At 41.2% G+C, this 14,876-nt stretch overlaps 1 protein-coding gene across 5 annotated transcripts in view; it reads left to right on the top strand.

Annotated features, from left to right (window-relative positions):
- The window catches only part of zdhhc2 (zDHHC palmitoyltransferase 2), a 17,229-nt gene extending 2,467 nt beyond the window's left edge, over positions 1 to 14,762 (top strand). The window contains exons 2-14 of one of the 5 annotated variants that reach the window (XM_008419691.2): positions 2,373 to 2,399; positions 4,049 to 4,143; positions 4,552 to 4,672; positions 4,823 to 4,892; positions 5,007 to 5,039; positions 6,635 to 6,755; positions 6,863 to 6,901; positions 8,420 to 8,552; positions 9,936 to 10,062; positions 13,012 to 13,104; positions 13,257 to 13,348; positions 13,640 to 13,704; positions 13,771 to 14,762. In XM_008419691.2, coding sequence (XP_008417913.1) covers positions 2,373 to 2,399; positions 4,049 to 4,143; positions 4,552 to 4,672; positions 4,823 to 4,892; positions 5,007 to 5,039; positions 6,635 to 6,755; positions 6,863 to 6,901; positions 8,420 to 8,552; positions 9,936 to 10,062; positions 13,012 to 13,104; positions 13,257 to 13,348; positions 13,640 to 13,680 — 992 coding nt within the window. In that variant the 3' untranslated portion in view covers positions 13,681 to 13,704; positions 13,771 to 14,762. Of the gene's footprint in view, positions 1 to 2,372; positions 2,400 to 4,048; positions 4,144 to 4,551; positions 4,673 to 4,822; positions 4,893 to 5,006; positions 5,040 to 6,634; positions 6,756 to 6,862; positions 6,902 to 8,419; positions 8,553 to 9,935; positions 10,063 to 13,011; positions 13,105 to 13,256; positions 13,403 to 13,639; positions 13,705 to 13,770 lie in introns of all 5 variants that reach the window. The other 4 variants (XM_017307197.1, XM_008419690.2, XM_008419692.2 and 1 more) reach the window with 4 other exon arrangements.
- Positions 14,763 to 14,876: the final 114 nt, after the last annotated feature.

The following is a 14,876-nucleotide window of genomic DNA, read 5'->3' as shown; positions in this document are numbered from 1 at the left end:
GAAAGAAAGAAAGAAAGAAAATCTTAGCCTGACCCTAATATTCAAGTCCAAATAAACATAGAATCTGTAAAACAAGATGGCGGTTCTGGGTTTGCTGACGTCATTCTTGATTATGGAAGCCCAAGAATTTCAATGGTGGAAAAAAAAAAWAAAAATCCAGATTTTTCCCCAATAAGAAAAAAAATAATCTTCAAACAACAAAAATTTGATTAATCAATAAAATCAATTCATCGCTCAGCCTAACGTGGAACAGGAAGACTCGTTAGCTTTCCCCGCCAATGATCAAAGCGAGCGTGGTGATATTTATTTTACTTTCTAAAGATTTTAACGGTTATTGAACAGCGTGCTTTCGATTAATAGTTACATTAGTAGTGCTTAATGTTAGCTAAAAAGCCCCAACATTCRATTACCGCCTTCATTACGTGATGACAGTCATGTGCTAGCATCTGCAGTTTTTACATGCTGTTGTAAAAACACAGRCCGCAGGACAATAAACCAGTGAGGCGCACTTTGTCGACCGGTGCAGCGTGACAGGATATAAGAAACGGATTAGACCATCTGATTCTCCCTCTGCCACTTCATCATCACCAGCTTAAAGTCTTACAGTGAAAGCTTCAGGCTCGTGTGCTCACCCCGCACCCACCGTCCAAATTTATATCCACCAGCACAGACACAATCAGCATTATCTGCTGGCAAAAAGCCGGACCCCTAATGGCTTTCCTGCGCGCGCGCCCGCTCGTACCGGGCTTCCTGAGTTTACTGGGTTGTCCCGGATAGTGATGGTTTTCTAGGATGTCTCGCTCGCGCTCCATTTGGCAGCAAGAAGTCAGAGCGCGTGGAAGGAAAGTCAAAAAAAAAAAAAAAAAAGTGGGGTGGAGGGGATGAAATGGAGACGGTCTAATGAGAGAGGAGAGGATGTTCCGACAGCTTGTTCCCGAAATATTAACCTTCTTCACAGAATCAACCCTTTATGACAGATCAATGAGCGCTGGAGGGAAATCCAAAATAAACCCTCCATCAGCAGGCTTTGTTTTTTTTTCATTTTTTTCTTCTGTAAACCGCGTTTCCTTCGCATGCCTCGTCACAAGACTGAAATTGTGATGCATTCAGGTCACACAACAAGCAGCTGCTCCGGGGCCCCCCGTCTCACTCAGCAGMAGACAGGACACACAGRGTCGGTTGTGTGAAAGTATCATCAGCTGATGCTCCTCCGATCACTTAATCCCATTGTCTGGTTTGCATAACTCGCCTCCATAAATCTGCGGTTGACCCATTTTCCGTCAAACGATACCAAACAGCATCAGCCTTTGAACCGAGCACCTACATCAGGTGGAAATTTGGTTGTCGGAGATAAAATAAAAAACCCAGAATGTATTTSTATCGCTTTTACAGACATGTCAATATAACATGCCTTTAAAGGATTGTGGCATTGTATGTTTTCCAGGCACATGGTGCCACTTTATAGCACAATCAAGTATATTAACTTCGATTGTTATAAAAATACTATCTMAAATATTGCCTAAATGAAATTTGGCTTTGTAATTTAACACCTTGAGATTGGGCCTCTGTCTCTTTAAGATGCTTCTGCTCGTTCTGAAACTCCGCCCGCAGGGTCACAGCTTAACTCCTCTATTAACCCTTTAAGAAGYGTTTTTACCGGTGTTGCATTGAGAAGTAGCTCCTATAATGAGATGTGAAGTTCCATCAGGTGTTTGCTAACTGCTGCTGGCTAGTCTGAAGRAGCTGAGTGCAGGAGTCGCGTGAGAGGGCTGCTCTGTTGAGAGGGAAGCTCTGAAGGAGGAGGAGCTTTGTCTTCAAAGGCGGGGCTAGGTCTAACCAGGCGTTTTGCACAGCTGAGTGGTAGCCATGGAGATTAAAGGCTTTCTCAAACAAGCATGAAAGAAACAAAACATTCCAGGTATATTTTTGATGGGGGAATAAYATTATAATGTGATTTAAAGCTAAAAAGAGTTGATTTTWGATGATATTGACCSCGTTAGMCTCACACACGTTTTCTTTCGTTTCCACRTTGGCTGCAGAGGGCCGMCGATGTACTCGATTAACTGCGTTCACCATTCCTCCTACAGCTCTCCACCAAACGAGGCGTTYGCGCGTCTGCYGGGTTTTCTAAAGGAATGATATTAGAGGCACATTTTCCGAGAGACTCAGTGAGTCGAACTGACCAGCATGTTGCATATTGATTTTGTGTCTGACCATACTGAGCTCAGGAACCGAAGGCTCCACCAGCTCAGCGTTTATTCACTTCCACCGCTCTGAAGTCAAAATGCTTGACTTTTCCTCCAGCAGCGCTGCGCTCACCCACTGCATATTTCCTCATGCTGACTGTCTTTTTTTAATGGTTTGTTTTCCAGAATCCATCGAGGACACAGGAGAGAAGGGTAAGAGATCTACAAGACAATATTCTCCCAGTCGAAAAATTGAGAGCGGAGCTCCAGCTTCAAATATAACGTGGTATTTGGTCACAGCTAATTGAATTAAATTTAYCAAACGTATTTTATTTACATTGACAATTTCATAAATTGACTTGGCTTGACTTAATTTTGTCACTTGTGACCAGTTATTGCAACATATTTAGGTTGGATCACCTGTTTTCTTTTTTCGGGCGTTTAGTCACAATAAAGCTTTAGGTATGATGATGCCTTCCCAAAGTATTCACACCCTGTGGACATTTCCTTATTTTGTCATGTTACAGAGATTTTTGTGAGAACTTCATAGAACAAACGGCAACATGCACTAAAAAAAAACAACATGTATCTTTGAAACATCTTTAAAAAAAATCTCCCTATTTTGTTACTGCTAATTTGATTAGTTTTGCTCAAACTATAATTCTGATTTGATTGAAGGTTTGATTGGAATTCAACACCAGATGGTACCCTGTAAAAAACTAACAAAAAAAATGTCTCTAATTTACAGTAAAATACGGCAGCTGTGGTTGCCATAATTTTACTTTTTAAATACGGTGAAGAGGCCGAACAGCTGTATAAAAATTCTGGCTATTCTGAACATTTGTTTTTCAGCTTGGCTTTCAGATGTTTCTTTTCCCCCTTATATAACCAGTTTATTCAGCATACTTAACCTTCTGACCTGTATYGAGCTAAATTGGGGCCATAAAGTTTGCACCCAATTTTAATTTGTTTGAAATTGAAAGAACTTGTTGCTGAGAAATTATTTTGAAACAGAAAAAGAATCRAACTAAATAACAAAGTGGGGGAAAAGAAGTTCAAAACTACTTTTCAAATTTAGAACTTAAACTTAAGTCTTATTTAAGTTTAAGATACTTTTTTTTGGTTTGAATTTTTTTTAAGCAAAATAAAAAAAAAAAAGAGAGCAAAGTTTTTGGCCCCAATTTAGTTCCATACTATTATAAATACAATAATTAAACTATGGTCAAATCACTGCAAAAAATAAAAAAAATAAAAAAATAAATCTCCCCAAAAAACATCTGAAAGCTGTTTATATTATCAACTGAAGTAATTCTTTTATCGAATGCTGAGTTGGCTTGACAATAATAGATGGCTTTTAAATAGTTTTTAGGTATGTTATTAATTAATCTCTAAACACTTTATAAACCATTAATACATACCTATTTTGCATTAATTAAAGGTGAGAAGGAGACAAAATCTACCTGTTTCTTGCCAAGGTAATAGTGAGCAAAGTCAGTTCACTAATATAATCTATATAGAGTTGTTAAACATTTTGGATTACCTTGTAAACATAATTCTTTAACTTATACTCTCCTTCTCACCCTTAAATAAGGCATAATAAACAGTCATTAATGATTTATAAAGGATTTATAGCTGCATGGGTAATATATAACCTATCTTTTAGCCATCTATAAGTGGTACGGCTGAGTTCTACAGTAAACCATGAATACCAGGCATTGAATGCTAATAACTGTGTAATAACTGAGGTTTCTCTCATGAAGCAGAAGATGTGGCAACACTGTAGAAATTCCCACTGTGAACACGGCCACACACACACACACACACACACAGACAGACTGTTGTTCCTGTCGGTCTGCTTTCAGTCGTCTACCTGCTGGCCTACCATGCCATCTTCATCATGTTCGTGTGGGCGTACTGGCAGACCATCTTCACCAAACCCATGAACCCCCTGAAGGAGGTGAGTGCGTCCGGTCGGGATGATGAAACGCTGCAGGAAGCGGCTACAGCCCCCCCCGCTCTCATGTGATTGAGCGCTCAGTTTAGACCAATAATGCTTCCTGKTAGGAGCGCCTGAAGCTGCTGCACTTTAATGGCTGTGATTTTGACCGCAGAGTGAGCACATGAACACATCCCACCGCTGCCTCGGCTCACATATGAGATTCTTCTTTATGAGACGTAATTGATCGATCAGTGGAGGTTTCGCCCATCTTAAAGAATTCTCTCCTGTTATTATCATCTCGGTTCTTTGCTTCCACTGTTCAGTCACATATATCTTTTTCTTGTCAGTAATGTCCAGCTGACGCTGCGCTTGTGGCACAAGCGGGTCAGAGAGCTGAGCTTTGTCTCTCCCCTCTGCCCCACGTAGTTTCAGCTGTCCCACTCTGACAAGGAGCTGCTGGAGCGCGAAGATCGCGGAGAGTCCCAGCAGGAGATCCTGAGGAGAATAGCCAAGGATCTGCCCATCTACACGCGCACCAACTCCGGAGGTAACGACACGCTCCACGAATGAGCCTTACGGGGTTCCGTTACTGCCAAAAAAATACGCAGCCTGGCCCGGCTCAGCCTCTTTGGGTCAAGTGCTAAGAGAGGCGGCGGCGGCTGATTACTGAGTGATTGAACTGACTGTGTCTCCTCAGCGATTCGTTTCTGTGACCGCTGCCATCTGCTGAAGCCTGATCGATGCCACCATTGTTCAGTCTGCGATAAGTACGCCTCCCCCGCACCTCTGCAGCACAGATCATATAACAATATAGCGCGATAGCATGCTGACAGGAGGAGTCYAATTTAATTACACTGATGTCGACTCGTGCTGTGTTGCAGATGCATCCTGAAGATGGATCACCACTGCCCCTGGTACGTACCGCGCCGTCGCCCCGAYGCCTATGTAAACAAAACTATTTATTGAACGTCACTTTCCGTTTGCGTTTGGACTAGCAGGGGCTTTCCGTAACGGYGAACGCAGAGCCTTGTGAAAGTGTTCACACCCCTGGAGCTTTTCCACAGTTTGTCACATGGCAACTGCCAGTGGCGGCTCTAGGAAATGTTTTATAAGGGTGATGAGACCAAGCCAGAAAAATTTTTAGGGAGGGAAGGCTAAAAACAAAAGAATAAAAAACTATGTATAAATGTATGTGTACACATATACAGTTATATTTTTTATTTTATGGATTTATTTGTCGGGTTTTATGTTTCGTTTTCATTTTACCACAGCATAATTGCTCATGTCGTATTTTGGCTAAATTGAGACACCTGCAGGTATTCGATCTCCTTATACTGCTACTTCCTAATTCTCCTTGTCTTCGCCCTATCAGAACATTTGCTTCAGTCCAAAATCCATATATTTTTTCCCCCATATTTTCCAAAAACTAGTCAATTATAACTGTGCCGATTTGACAGTATYTAATAATACTGTCAAATTTTTATTAATACCAGCRGGGTGGCCGACATTTTTCAAGAAGGGGCCATGGTCCCCCCTCGCCCATCAATTGTGGGCGCCACTGGCAACTGCAAACTTCAATATATCTTGTTGGTTTTTAATGTGAAAGAAAATCACAAAATAGTACATAGCTGTAATTTGTGAGGAAAAGATGCAYTATTCCTTTTTTTTTCTTTACACATAAAATTCTAAATTGTGATGTTCTTTWATATCCAACACCCTGTTCTCTGACACCATTAAACAACATTAAACCAAAATGGAGGCTAATAATTTCACTCCAATGTAAATCCAGCTCTTCTTAAAGATTTGTTAGAGAGAAAAAAAACAACTCCACAAGTTGTGAAAAGGTAACAGAGCCACAAAAATCTCACATTTAGCAAGAAGACAGTCACAAGAATCACAGTTTTCAACTAGTCACACAAGTGGGGGAAACATGTGGAAGAAGAAGAAGAAATTGTGTTCAGAAAATAACATTTTGGCCAAAAACACTGAAACATGAACACAACATCCCCAAATTTGAAAACTTGTGGTAAAAACGTTTCCTCAGAGTTGAAAGGAGTAAAGATGGAGCAAAACGCAGGGCGACCCTGGAAGCAAACAAGCAGCAGGACAACAACACCGGTCATAAAGCCACAGAACGGCCCAGTCAAAGTCCACACCTAAATCCAAATGAGAATCTGTGGCAAGAAACTTGACGTGTCTTGTGAGTGCGACCAGACAAAATGTGGAAAAGGCGTATCGATACTTTTGTAAACACGCTGCTATTATTATAATGTCTGCAGAGGGGAAGAAATCCAAGCTGAGTTCAACATGAACATGATTTGCTCTCTGCTGAGTTTTTAATCAAATCGTTTGTTCAGATGAAACTTTGTTTGCTCTCCAACCAGCAAATAATCCAGCAGGATAAACTGAAACGTCGACAGGCTAACAAATGTGTTGCTTAGYGTCTCGTTCGAGGATGTTTAAGCGTCCRGGTAAACCCTAACGACCTTTCTTCACCGTCTGTCTGCAGGGTCAACAACTGTGTGGGATTCTCCAACTACAAATTCTTCATGCTGTTCCTGGCCTACTCTCTGCTTTACTGCCTTTTTATTACCGCCACAGATCTCCAGTACTTCATCAAGTTCTGGACAGTAAGTACAGACAAATCGGCACATTCATCCCATAAAACGTATAAAACAACAGCAGAGTGTACTGTGTTGTTTTGTTTCACAATGTGATGTTTGATCTTTTCAACAAGGCTGGAGGTAGAGCCCATTTCCGTCTGAGAGAGTACCTGGTACGAACCACGCAGCTCGTTAGCGATGCACTAAATTAGAAACTGGAAACAGTGGCACGCAAAAGTTTGAGCTCCCCCTGAAATATTTGGCCTGTGTTTTTTTTTAGCTTTCTGTTTGAGCTGCGGTTTGTTGCTGTGCTGCAGTCAGTGACATTGAGAACTTCTCTCTGCTAGAGGAAGACGGGGGTTTTCACCGGATACCTGCAGAGTTTGGAAGGGAGCATCACGCCATCTGGAAAATAGATGGAGGTGCCTGTTCCAGCTGACAGCAAAGGGCAGGACGGCCCGTCAGAAACGGCTCATAGTTTTGCTCGACAGCTAAACAGATTCTGTTCAGGGGAACCAAACTTGTCTGTCGCTGTGTAAAGAACTCTATGGAAGCCCATTTTCAACACCAATTTAAAGGAATAAAAAAAAACAACAACAAATTATAAAGCAAGCTATAACTATGAGATTGCATCTCACAATTATTACTTATCGTTTTTATTAAATACTGTCAAAGCTCTCAGATGCTGAGCTCTAGTCATGAACGTACACTTTAGATATCACAGTCTATTATTATATTATTAATTACTGTTTTAAAACAGTAGCCAGTCATAATTATTAACAATAAGCTTGGAAGTGGTAAAAAAAAGACTAGCATATTACATGTTGATTTATTTTTTACATAAATAGGTAGTAATTTAAAACTAATATCATGCGTATGGATAATTAGCACATGCTAAATAGTAGCTTGCATGCCAGCCTTATTTAGCTTGAACTGAGTGATGCCGTGTGTTTAAAGTGACTTAGACTGTGATGCTCATTGCTTCTCTAATCCTCACTGGTCTTACTGGTCAGTGATGCTGATGTAGTTTGTCTTAATTTGAAGAATAAAGGACAATGACGAACATCTTCAGTCACAATGTTAGCCAAAAGGTAAAGCTGTGGTAGCTTGAAGCTAATTTTAGCTTTTGCTAGATGCTAACCAGCGAACAACTAACAGGATGGCTGCACTAAACACAAGGTATGCTAAGCTAATTAGCCATTTGCTGAATACCTTGAGTAAAATGAAGCTCTGCATCGACAGGATGAGTTGAAGTTACACAAATCTCTACCATTTCTGCTTGACGTTGGTATGGATTTGTATTTATTTGAATCCGTATGTATAATATAAAAGTGYGCTGTGATTTCAAACTTATTTACCCAATTCTTGTTCTATGTTTCAGTGAAGTTGTTTTATTTAATTCCACACCGAAAAAGGAGCATGGTTGTATATAAACTCCTCAATGGGAACTCTTTGACTCATTAACATGACAGTGTAATCACTATGAAATCTTTAATAACGGCACTTTTAATTATGGCTTCGTTGCTCATATTTAAAAAGATAATATCTCCTAATTAAGGTTTTTCCTTTTGGAGCTGGGCTTCCACAGGGACTCTGTAGGACACTAAATCTCTAATTCCCGTAGGTCCAGCCAGTCCTCTGCCCCTCAGAACCAGCAGGTTCCTGGTAACGTTCTCCGTCTTCCTCCCCAGAAAGGCCTCCCGGACACCCAGGCGAAGTTCCACATCCTGTTCCTCTTCTTCTCGGCCTCCATGTTCTCCGTCAGCCTGGCTTCCCTCTTCATTTATCACTGCTGGCTCGTCTGCAAGAACAGATCCACGCTGGGTGTGTCTTGTTTTCAGCCACAGCCACCATCCGGGCCAGACTGGGGCGGTAGCCCAGGGCTCCAGGTTTTTGGGGGACACAATTTTTTTTGTATGATAAAAACATTACACAATAATCAGTTATGAAACCAGAAACAAACATTAATTTATCAAATGCCATAATCGAAATCAAGAATAATCAAAAAATATACGTTAAGTACATTAATCAGTGATTCAGTTATTAATCAAAGACCAACTCTAAATAAATAAGGGGTTTTAGCCTTGATTTCAAGGATCTTAGTGTTTTTAAGTTTGTTCTAGATTTGTGGTGCATAGAAGCTGAATGCTGCTTCTTTATGTTTGTTTCTGGTTCTGGGGATGCAGAACCAGAAGACCTGAACGGTCTGGAGGGTTCAGACAGCAGCAGCAGATCTTTAATGAATTTTAGTGCTGAGCCTCTCAGTGATTTATAAAATAACTAAAGTATTTGAACGTCTGTTTATTCTCCGAGCTACAGTTTATTGAAAAGAGAGAAAGTCGTTCCAACATTAAAATTCATCATATGAAATCAAATTAAGTTAATTAAACTTAATTAATTTACGCCTGGTTAACATGACAACTCCATAAACGTAATATATTTATTTGGATAAGCTTAGTTTGATTACTTGCAACAAATGAACTCAGTTTTTTAAAGTCGGATCAACTGCTTTCTTTCTCCTACTATTTGTGACGAAAAAAGCATGTTGGTGAATCTGATAAATTTTTGTGAATTAAACATTAAAATATTAGAAAATGTATGACAATATAGCACATACTTTTTACACCAACTCGGAGCAATCAGTCGGACGTTTTAAACCAAGAATCCATCAGTTTGTGAACTGCATGAGTAAACTTATTTTAGTTTTATTTTATTTTTTGGGCTAGGGCACCAAAACCTGCTTCAGGCCAGGGGCCCCCATTCCTCTAAATCCGGCCCTGGCCAGGACCTCCGGTTACATCCGTCCTCCTCGACGCATCGGAGATGAAGGAGAGTTTTAAACTGTATTTATATTTATTTTTTTTCGATTCTCATTAGAAGAGCACAGTGGCAGGCGTTGTCTCGGCGCGTCGAGGAGAGCGGGTTACCCAGAGGACCGTGTTACAGCAGCATCACGCAAAGACGCGCGGCTCAGAGTCGTACGCCGCTTAGAGACGGACACCGATACGGCGTCCAGAAAGGCAAAACGTCACACCACCAAAACGTCGCAACAAAGACGCTTTGGTTCAGTGGAATTTCACTGAGCGAGGGTTAGGGCTCCCCCTGCTGACCCGGAGTCGCGTCGTCAGTCGGGCGTCTGAGCAGAGCCGGGATGCATTTGCTCATCTTTTCTCCTCTGTCTGTCTGTCTGTCTGTCTGCCGTTTCAGAGGCCGTGCGTGCTCCCGTGTTTCGTCACGGCACGGACAAGAACGGCTTCAGCCTCGGTTTCACCAAGAACTTCCTCCAGGTGTTTGGGGATGAGGCCAAATACTGGCCTGTTCCCGTTTTTTCCAGGTGAGCTCATCCGTCACAGCCAGCTGAAGCCGAACGGTTTTAAAAATGTTTGTGATGCTTTTTTTTTTTTTTTTTTTCGGGGTACTCTGGCTTCCAACCAAAGGACAAAACCATGACTGTTTAGTGAATTGTTTTTTTTTGTCTTTAAGTCTGTGTGAGTGCAGGGGCGGTCCTAGACTGTTTGGTGCCCTGGGCCAGCATCATTTTAAAGAAAAGTGAAAGTAACCTGGATAATAATATAAACACACATGGCACAACACACAAACAACAAAAGTAAACAACACAAATACAAAAAATTAATACAATTAAAATGAATGAACTATAGTATAAAATGTATACTATAGTTGCATTTTTCACAGCTGTATGGTTGCCATGGAGATTAATGGATTTCTCAAACATGCATGAAAGAATCAAAGCGACACTCCAGGTGTGTTTTTGATGAGGGAACAACATCATATAAATTTGATTTTGCATAATCCTGCCCCTTTAAGGAGACTGTTTCCAGCTCTAACGCCCCGATCACCCGACCTCATTCCTCTGCTAATAGTTTTAGTTTTATGTCAGCCCTCCGTCTGGCTGCTGATCTGCTCCGCTCCAGATCGACCTCTGCATCAGAAACGTCACACGACTCCACAGAAGCCTCGGCGCAGCAGTCAGATCAAAGTTTTCTCCCGTTGCGCTCCGCCGGCGCGATCTTGAACGTCCCACCGAGTGATCTCATAAGACAAGCTCATGTTTGATGAGCAGATGGGGGATTTCGTGTTCAGATGGAGCAGCTTATGCTGTCAGCCGGTGAAGAGCCTCTGCATGCACATTACAAACTGCCAGACGAGACGAGTCAGGGGCGTTTTTCATCCTGCACCTGCTGCCCCTGTTCTTCCTTATAATCCTCGTTGAGGTGTAATAATGTACAGATGTGGACGCTCTGTTTTATGTCATAGCATATAAGCAGGGCCCTGCAGAAGGGTTTATACTCCTTGAACTTTTTCACATTTTATCACGTAACAAATGCAGATATCAATGGATTTTATTTGGGGGGGTCGGCATTTTATTTAAAACTGCACTCTACACACGACGTCGTCATGGTGAAACATGGCGGCGGCAGCGTCAAGTTGATCAGAGCAGATAGAAAATAGAAAAACAGAAAAAAAAATTCTTCAACAGCCTTTGAATCTGTGGCTGAATTTGAGTTTGCACATCAGGCTTTGAAATTATCGTCTGGAAAAAGATTTATTTAGACGCGGGCGCTATTTTACTTTCACTTAAAGTTGCATAAAAATAATTTTTTTAACATATTGATTAAAATTGTTACTATGATATAACAATTTGATATAAGACAGATGATGTGTGGAAAAAAAATCTAACTTCTCTACAGAAATCCGCCACTCAGAAAGAACCAATCAGAGACAGGACCAGGGTCTTAGCGCTGGCAATCACACTAGTGTATGAGCTGTTCTCTGCTACGCTACAGCTGGTTCACCATAACGTAGCCCCGCTGCATGATGGGAGATGAACAGTTTTCCTGTAGCAGTAAGGTGTTTCTCCGCCATTAGCACATTAACAGCACGTGTACGAGCATGATTGGCACAGATAAGTCCCTCCTCCTGGCTCTGATTTTTTTGTTTCTGACTGGGAGCGGTGCACTTCTTCAGTAGAAGAGGTGGAGGGTTTTATCAAACTGTCTGACTCATACAGTCACAACATGGTGACAGTTTTAACAAATATGTAACAAAAAAAACATTTTGGTAAAAATGACATACTGTGTGTTGGTTTATTAAGTCTCAATAAAACACCGTGAAGTTTGTGGTCGTAAACATGAAAAGGGGAGAGAATACTTTCACAAAGCATTTTATCAAGTCTCACTCTGTCAGATTCCCATTTTCACAGCAGCTCTCTAAATGTCAGCAATCTGCAGGAATTCAGACATATATACAGTCTAACTGATGTATTTATACATGTATGAATGAAGTCGGTGTTCGACCTGGAGCTATCTGAGTCCGGCCACTTACTGTCTAACAAAGTGCTTCAAACGACTGAAGGTCCCGGCGGAACACTGCGGCCGCATCAGCATCAGCATCAGCATCAGCATCAGCATCACCGCTGTAAATCAATACAGAGGCTGCAGCTCCACAATCTCACTAATTCCTGCTGACAGAGCGAGAAATACTCTGATTGTATCACTGCTGACGTTCAGAAGGTCTAGATTTCCCTTTGGCTGTTAAATCTATGATTTAAGTGTGTCAGGAACTTCTCGCATTCGACAGCTGAAGTGAATATAACGCCGCAAATGAAATACTGAACTCTGTTGTTACGTTCGTACACATGTAAGCTGCAGGAAGAAATAACTTTTTTTTTTTATCATTAATGCTACCTACTTTTTTCAGAGTTTTCTTAATATATTTTGTTTATTATATAAATCTGGACATTTTTATTGTCTGCTTCTCTCTTTCCTTCTTTATGCAATAAGAAGAGAACGTAAACTATGCGTGTTTGTGCAGTGAGCAGGACCGGATTCAGAAAAATAAGGGCCCCTGGTCAGGGGCTTTGGTGCCCTATCAGAAAGGGCTATGATGCTCTATCTGAAAAAAACAAAAAAGCATTTAACTTATGCAAATTACAGCACATTAATAGGTTGGCCCACACATAAGCAGGTTTAAAACCATGTTGGTCCCATAAAGATCTAACTTAAGGTCAAAGTTTTCAAATGTCTGTGTTTGTATCATCGTATAATTGCATGAGTTTTATATAAGTTATAATGTAAAGCATACATTCATTACAAAAAAAATCCTAAGTCTTTGGCGCCTCCCTATAAACTTGCTGCTGCCCCTATAAGCCATTTTGAAAGTTCAGCCCAGGAGGGTGAAAGTAATAAATATAAGACCAGAGTTAAAATAGATCATTTGATTCTTATGTATAGTATCAGCTCTTCTTCCTGTGTTGTCTGTACAGTTTAGGTGACGGATGCTCATTCCCGACCTGCCTGGTGAATCTGGACCCTGAGCAGCCGTCGTCTCCCTCTGGATCCAGCTCAGCCAGCCAAAGGTGACTGTTTTACCGTTTCACTTAAAATGCGAGAGAAAAAAAAAAAACTAATAATGAAATAAAATTGACTTTAGGTTTCATCCCAGCATTCAGAACTATTTTATTATAAACAGAGTTTTATTAGTTTGTGTTTTTTTCTTTTGTCTTTGTAGTGCAGCAGAGGGCCGACAGTTCCCGTCCAAACCGCTCCGAGAGAGCCAGAGTCGACTGCTCACCAGCACCCCCTCCTGGCCAGAGAGTGAAGGTGCAGGAGACAAGGACAAGAAGGGCAAGGCCACGGACACCAATTTTTGCAAAAGTATTCTTTGCACCCCTTTAACACTTCCACATTTCGTGACGTTGCAACCCAAGATTTCAATAAATTGTGATTTTTTTTTTATAAACCAACACAAAAATGATGCATCATATGATGCTTGTCTGATTTTTTTTTAAAGTGAAAAATGTAGAAAAGTTCAAGGGGGATGAATACTTCTGCAACTTTTTCTACTTGTGTTTCTGGAGTGTTTTACGTGTGTTTATGTGTGTGTGTGTTCAGGTGCCAGTAACCCTGTGATGACCATTGAGAACGAGGCGTAACAATGATCACACATGACCAGAAATGTAGGTAAACAYGATCCCAACATTAAAACCACATCATCATCATCAGTAACTGTTTTCATCCTCCAGGTCAATGCTGCCCTCCTCCGTGTTTGTGCCTATCAGAACTCGGCGTGATTGGCGGCGACGTCCTCTGACGTCTGCCGTCACGCAACGCGACTCGACCGACGAGCGGTCCGGGATTTACCGCTGCCGTCAGAAAGTCAAGTGGATGAAAAAAAGAAAAAAAAAAAAAAAAAAAGGACATTGCATTCCAGTCATCTGCTGTTCTTTGGATGTAAATAAGCACAGAGATGCAATCGAGAGGATTGCATTTTGTTTCTAACTCAGTCCGCTGCTTTTTTCTTTTCTGTTGCGTTCAAGAACCACCTGCTGCTGGTTTCCCTCGATTCTTTGGCACATCAAAACAAAACAAAAAAAAAAAAAGAAAAATTTGCTGAGCGATATCAACTCTCTCTGACATTSTTTTCTCTTGTGAAATGTTTGTTCTTTTCGTTTCCACACGCATCATGGTGAGTATTGTGAACGTGAAAGAGTTGCATGCTCTCATCTCAGGATGTCGACGACGCAAACACATGCTGGTAACGACAGAAGAAGAAGAAATTGTAGTAATTAGTAATTACATTTAAAAAAAGAAAAAGGGCTCTTCTGACTCCGAGTGGCCTGAGTGAGGATGTCACTGAAACATCTGCAGGAGCTCAAAGCCTGGAGTTCACGTCTCACTGCTGCCCAGACTCTTTCCCGACTGTTTCCTGTCCTGGACGGAGTTTCTGCAACCGGCGACGACCGACCGCCGTGGAAAAGCAGAGACTGTTCAGTGATTGGCTGAATTATTGGAAGAAAAAAAAAAAAGTCCTGTACAGTCACTTTAGGCTGGGAATAACTACATTATTAAACTGTAACTCAATAGTACTTTCAAGAATGTACACTTTGAAAAGCTTCGTTGTAACATATATTTTTCTATCTTTCTGTCTGAGACGACGTGGATGTTGTGAGGCAGGCGATGTAACAGCTGAGATGCCTTATGGGAATAAAATGAGCTCATCCTCTGTGTCGGCGTGTTTGAAGATTTCAAGAGTTTTTTTTTTTTTATCAGAAATGAGGGGCTACTGAAAATTATGCACTCAGTTCTTGGTCTGGGCTCCTTTTACATCAGTGCAACAATAAGCGACGGC

Source organism: Poecilia reticulata, linkage group LG10 (genome assembly GCF_000633615.1).
Source record: "Poecilia reticulata strain Guanapo linkage group LG10, Guppy_female_1.0+MT, whole genome shotgun sequence".
NCBI classification, from domain to species: domain Eukaryota; kingdom Metazoa; phylum Chordata; class Actinopteri; order Cyprinodontiformes; family Poeciliidae; genus Poecilia; species Poecilia reticulata.
The sequence above is the reverse complement of the archived record's forward strand: the minus strand, read 5'-3'. Positions and strand labels throughout refer to the sequence as shown.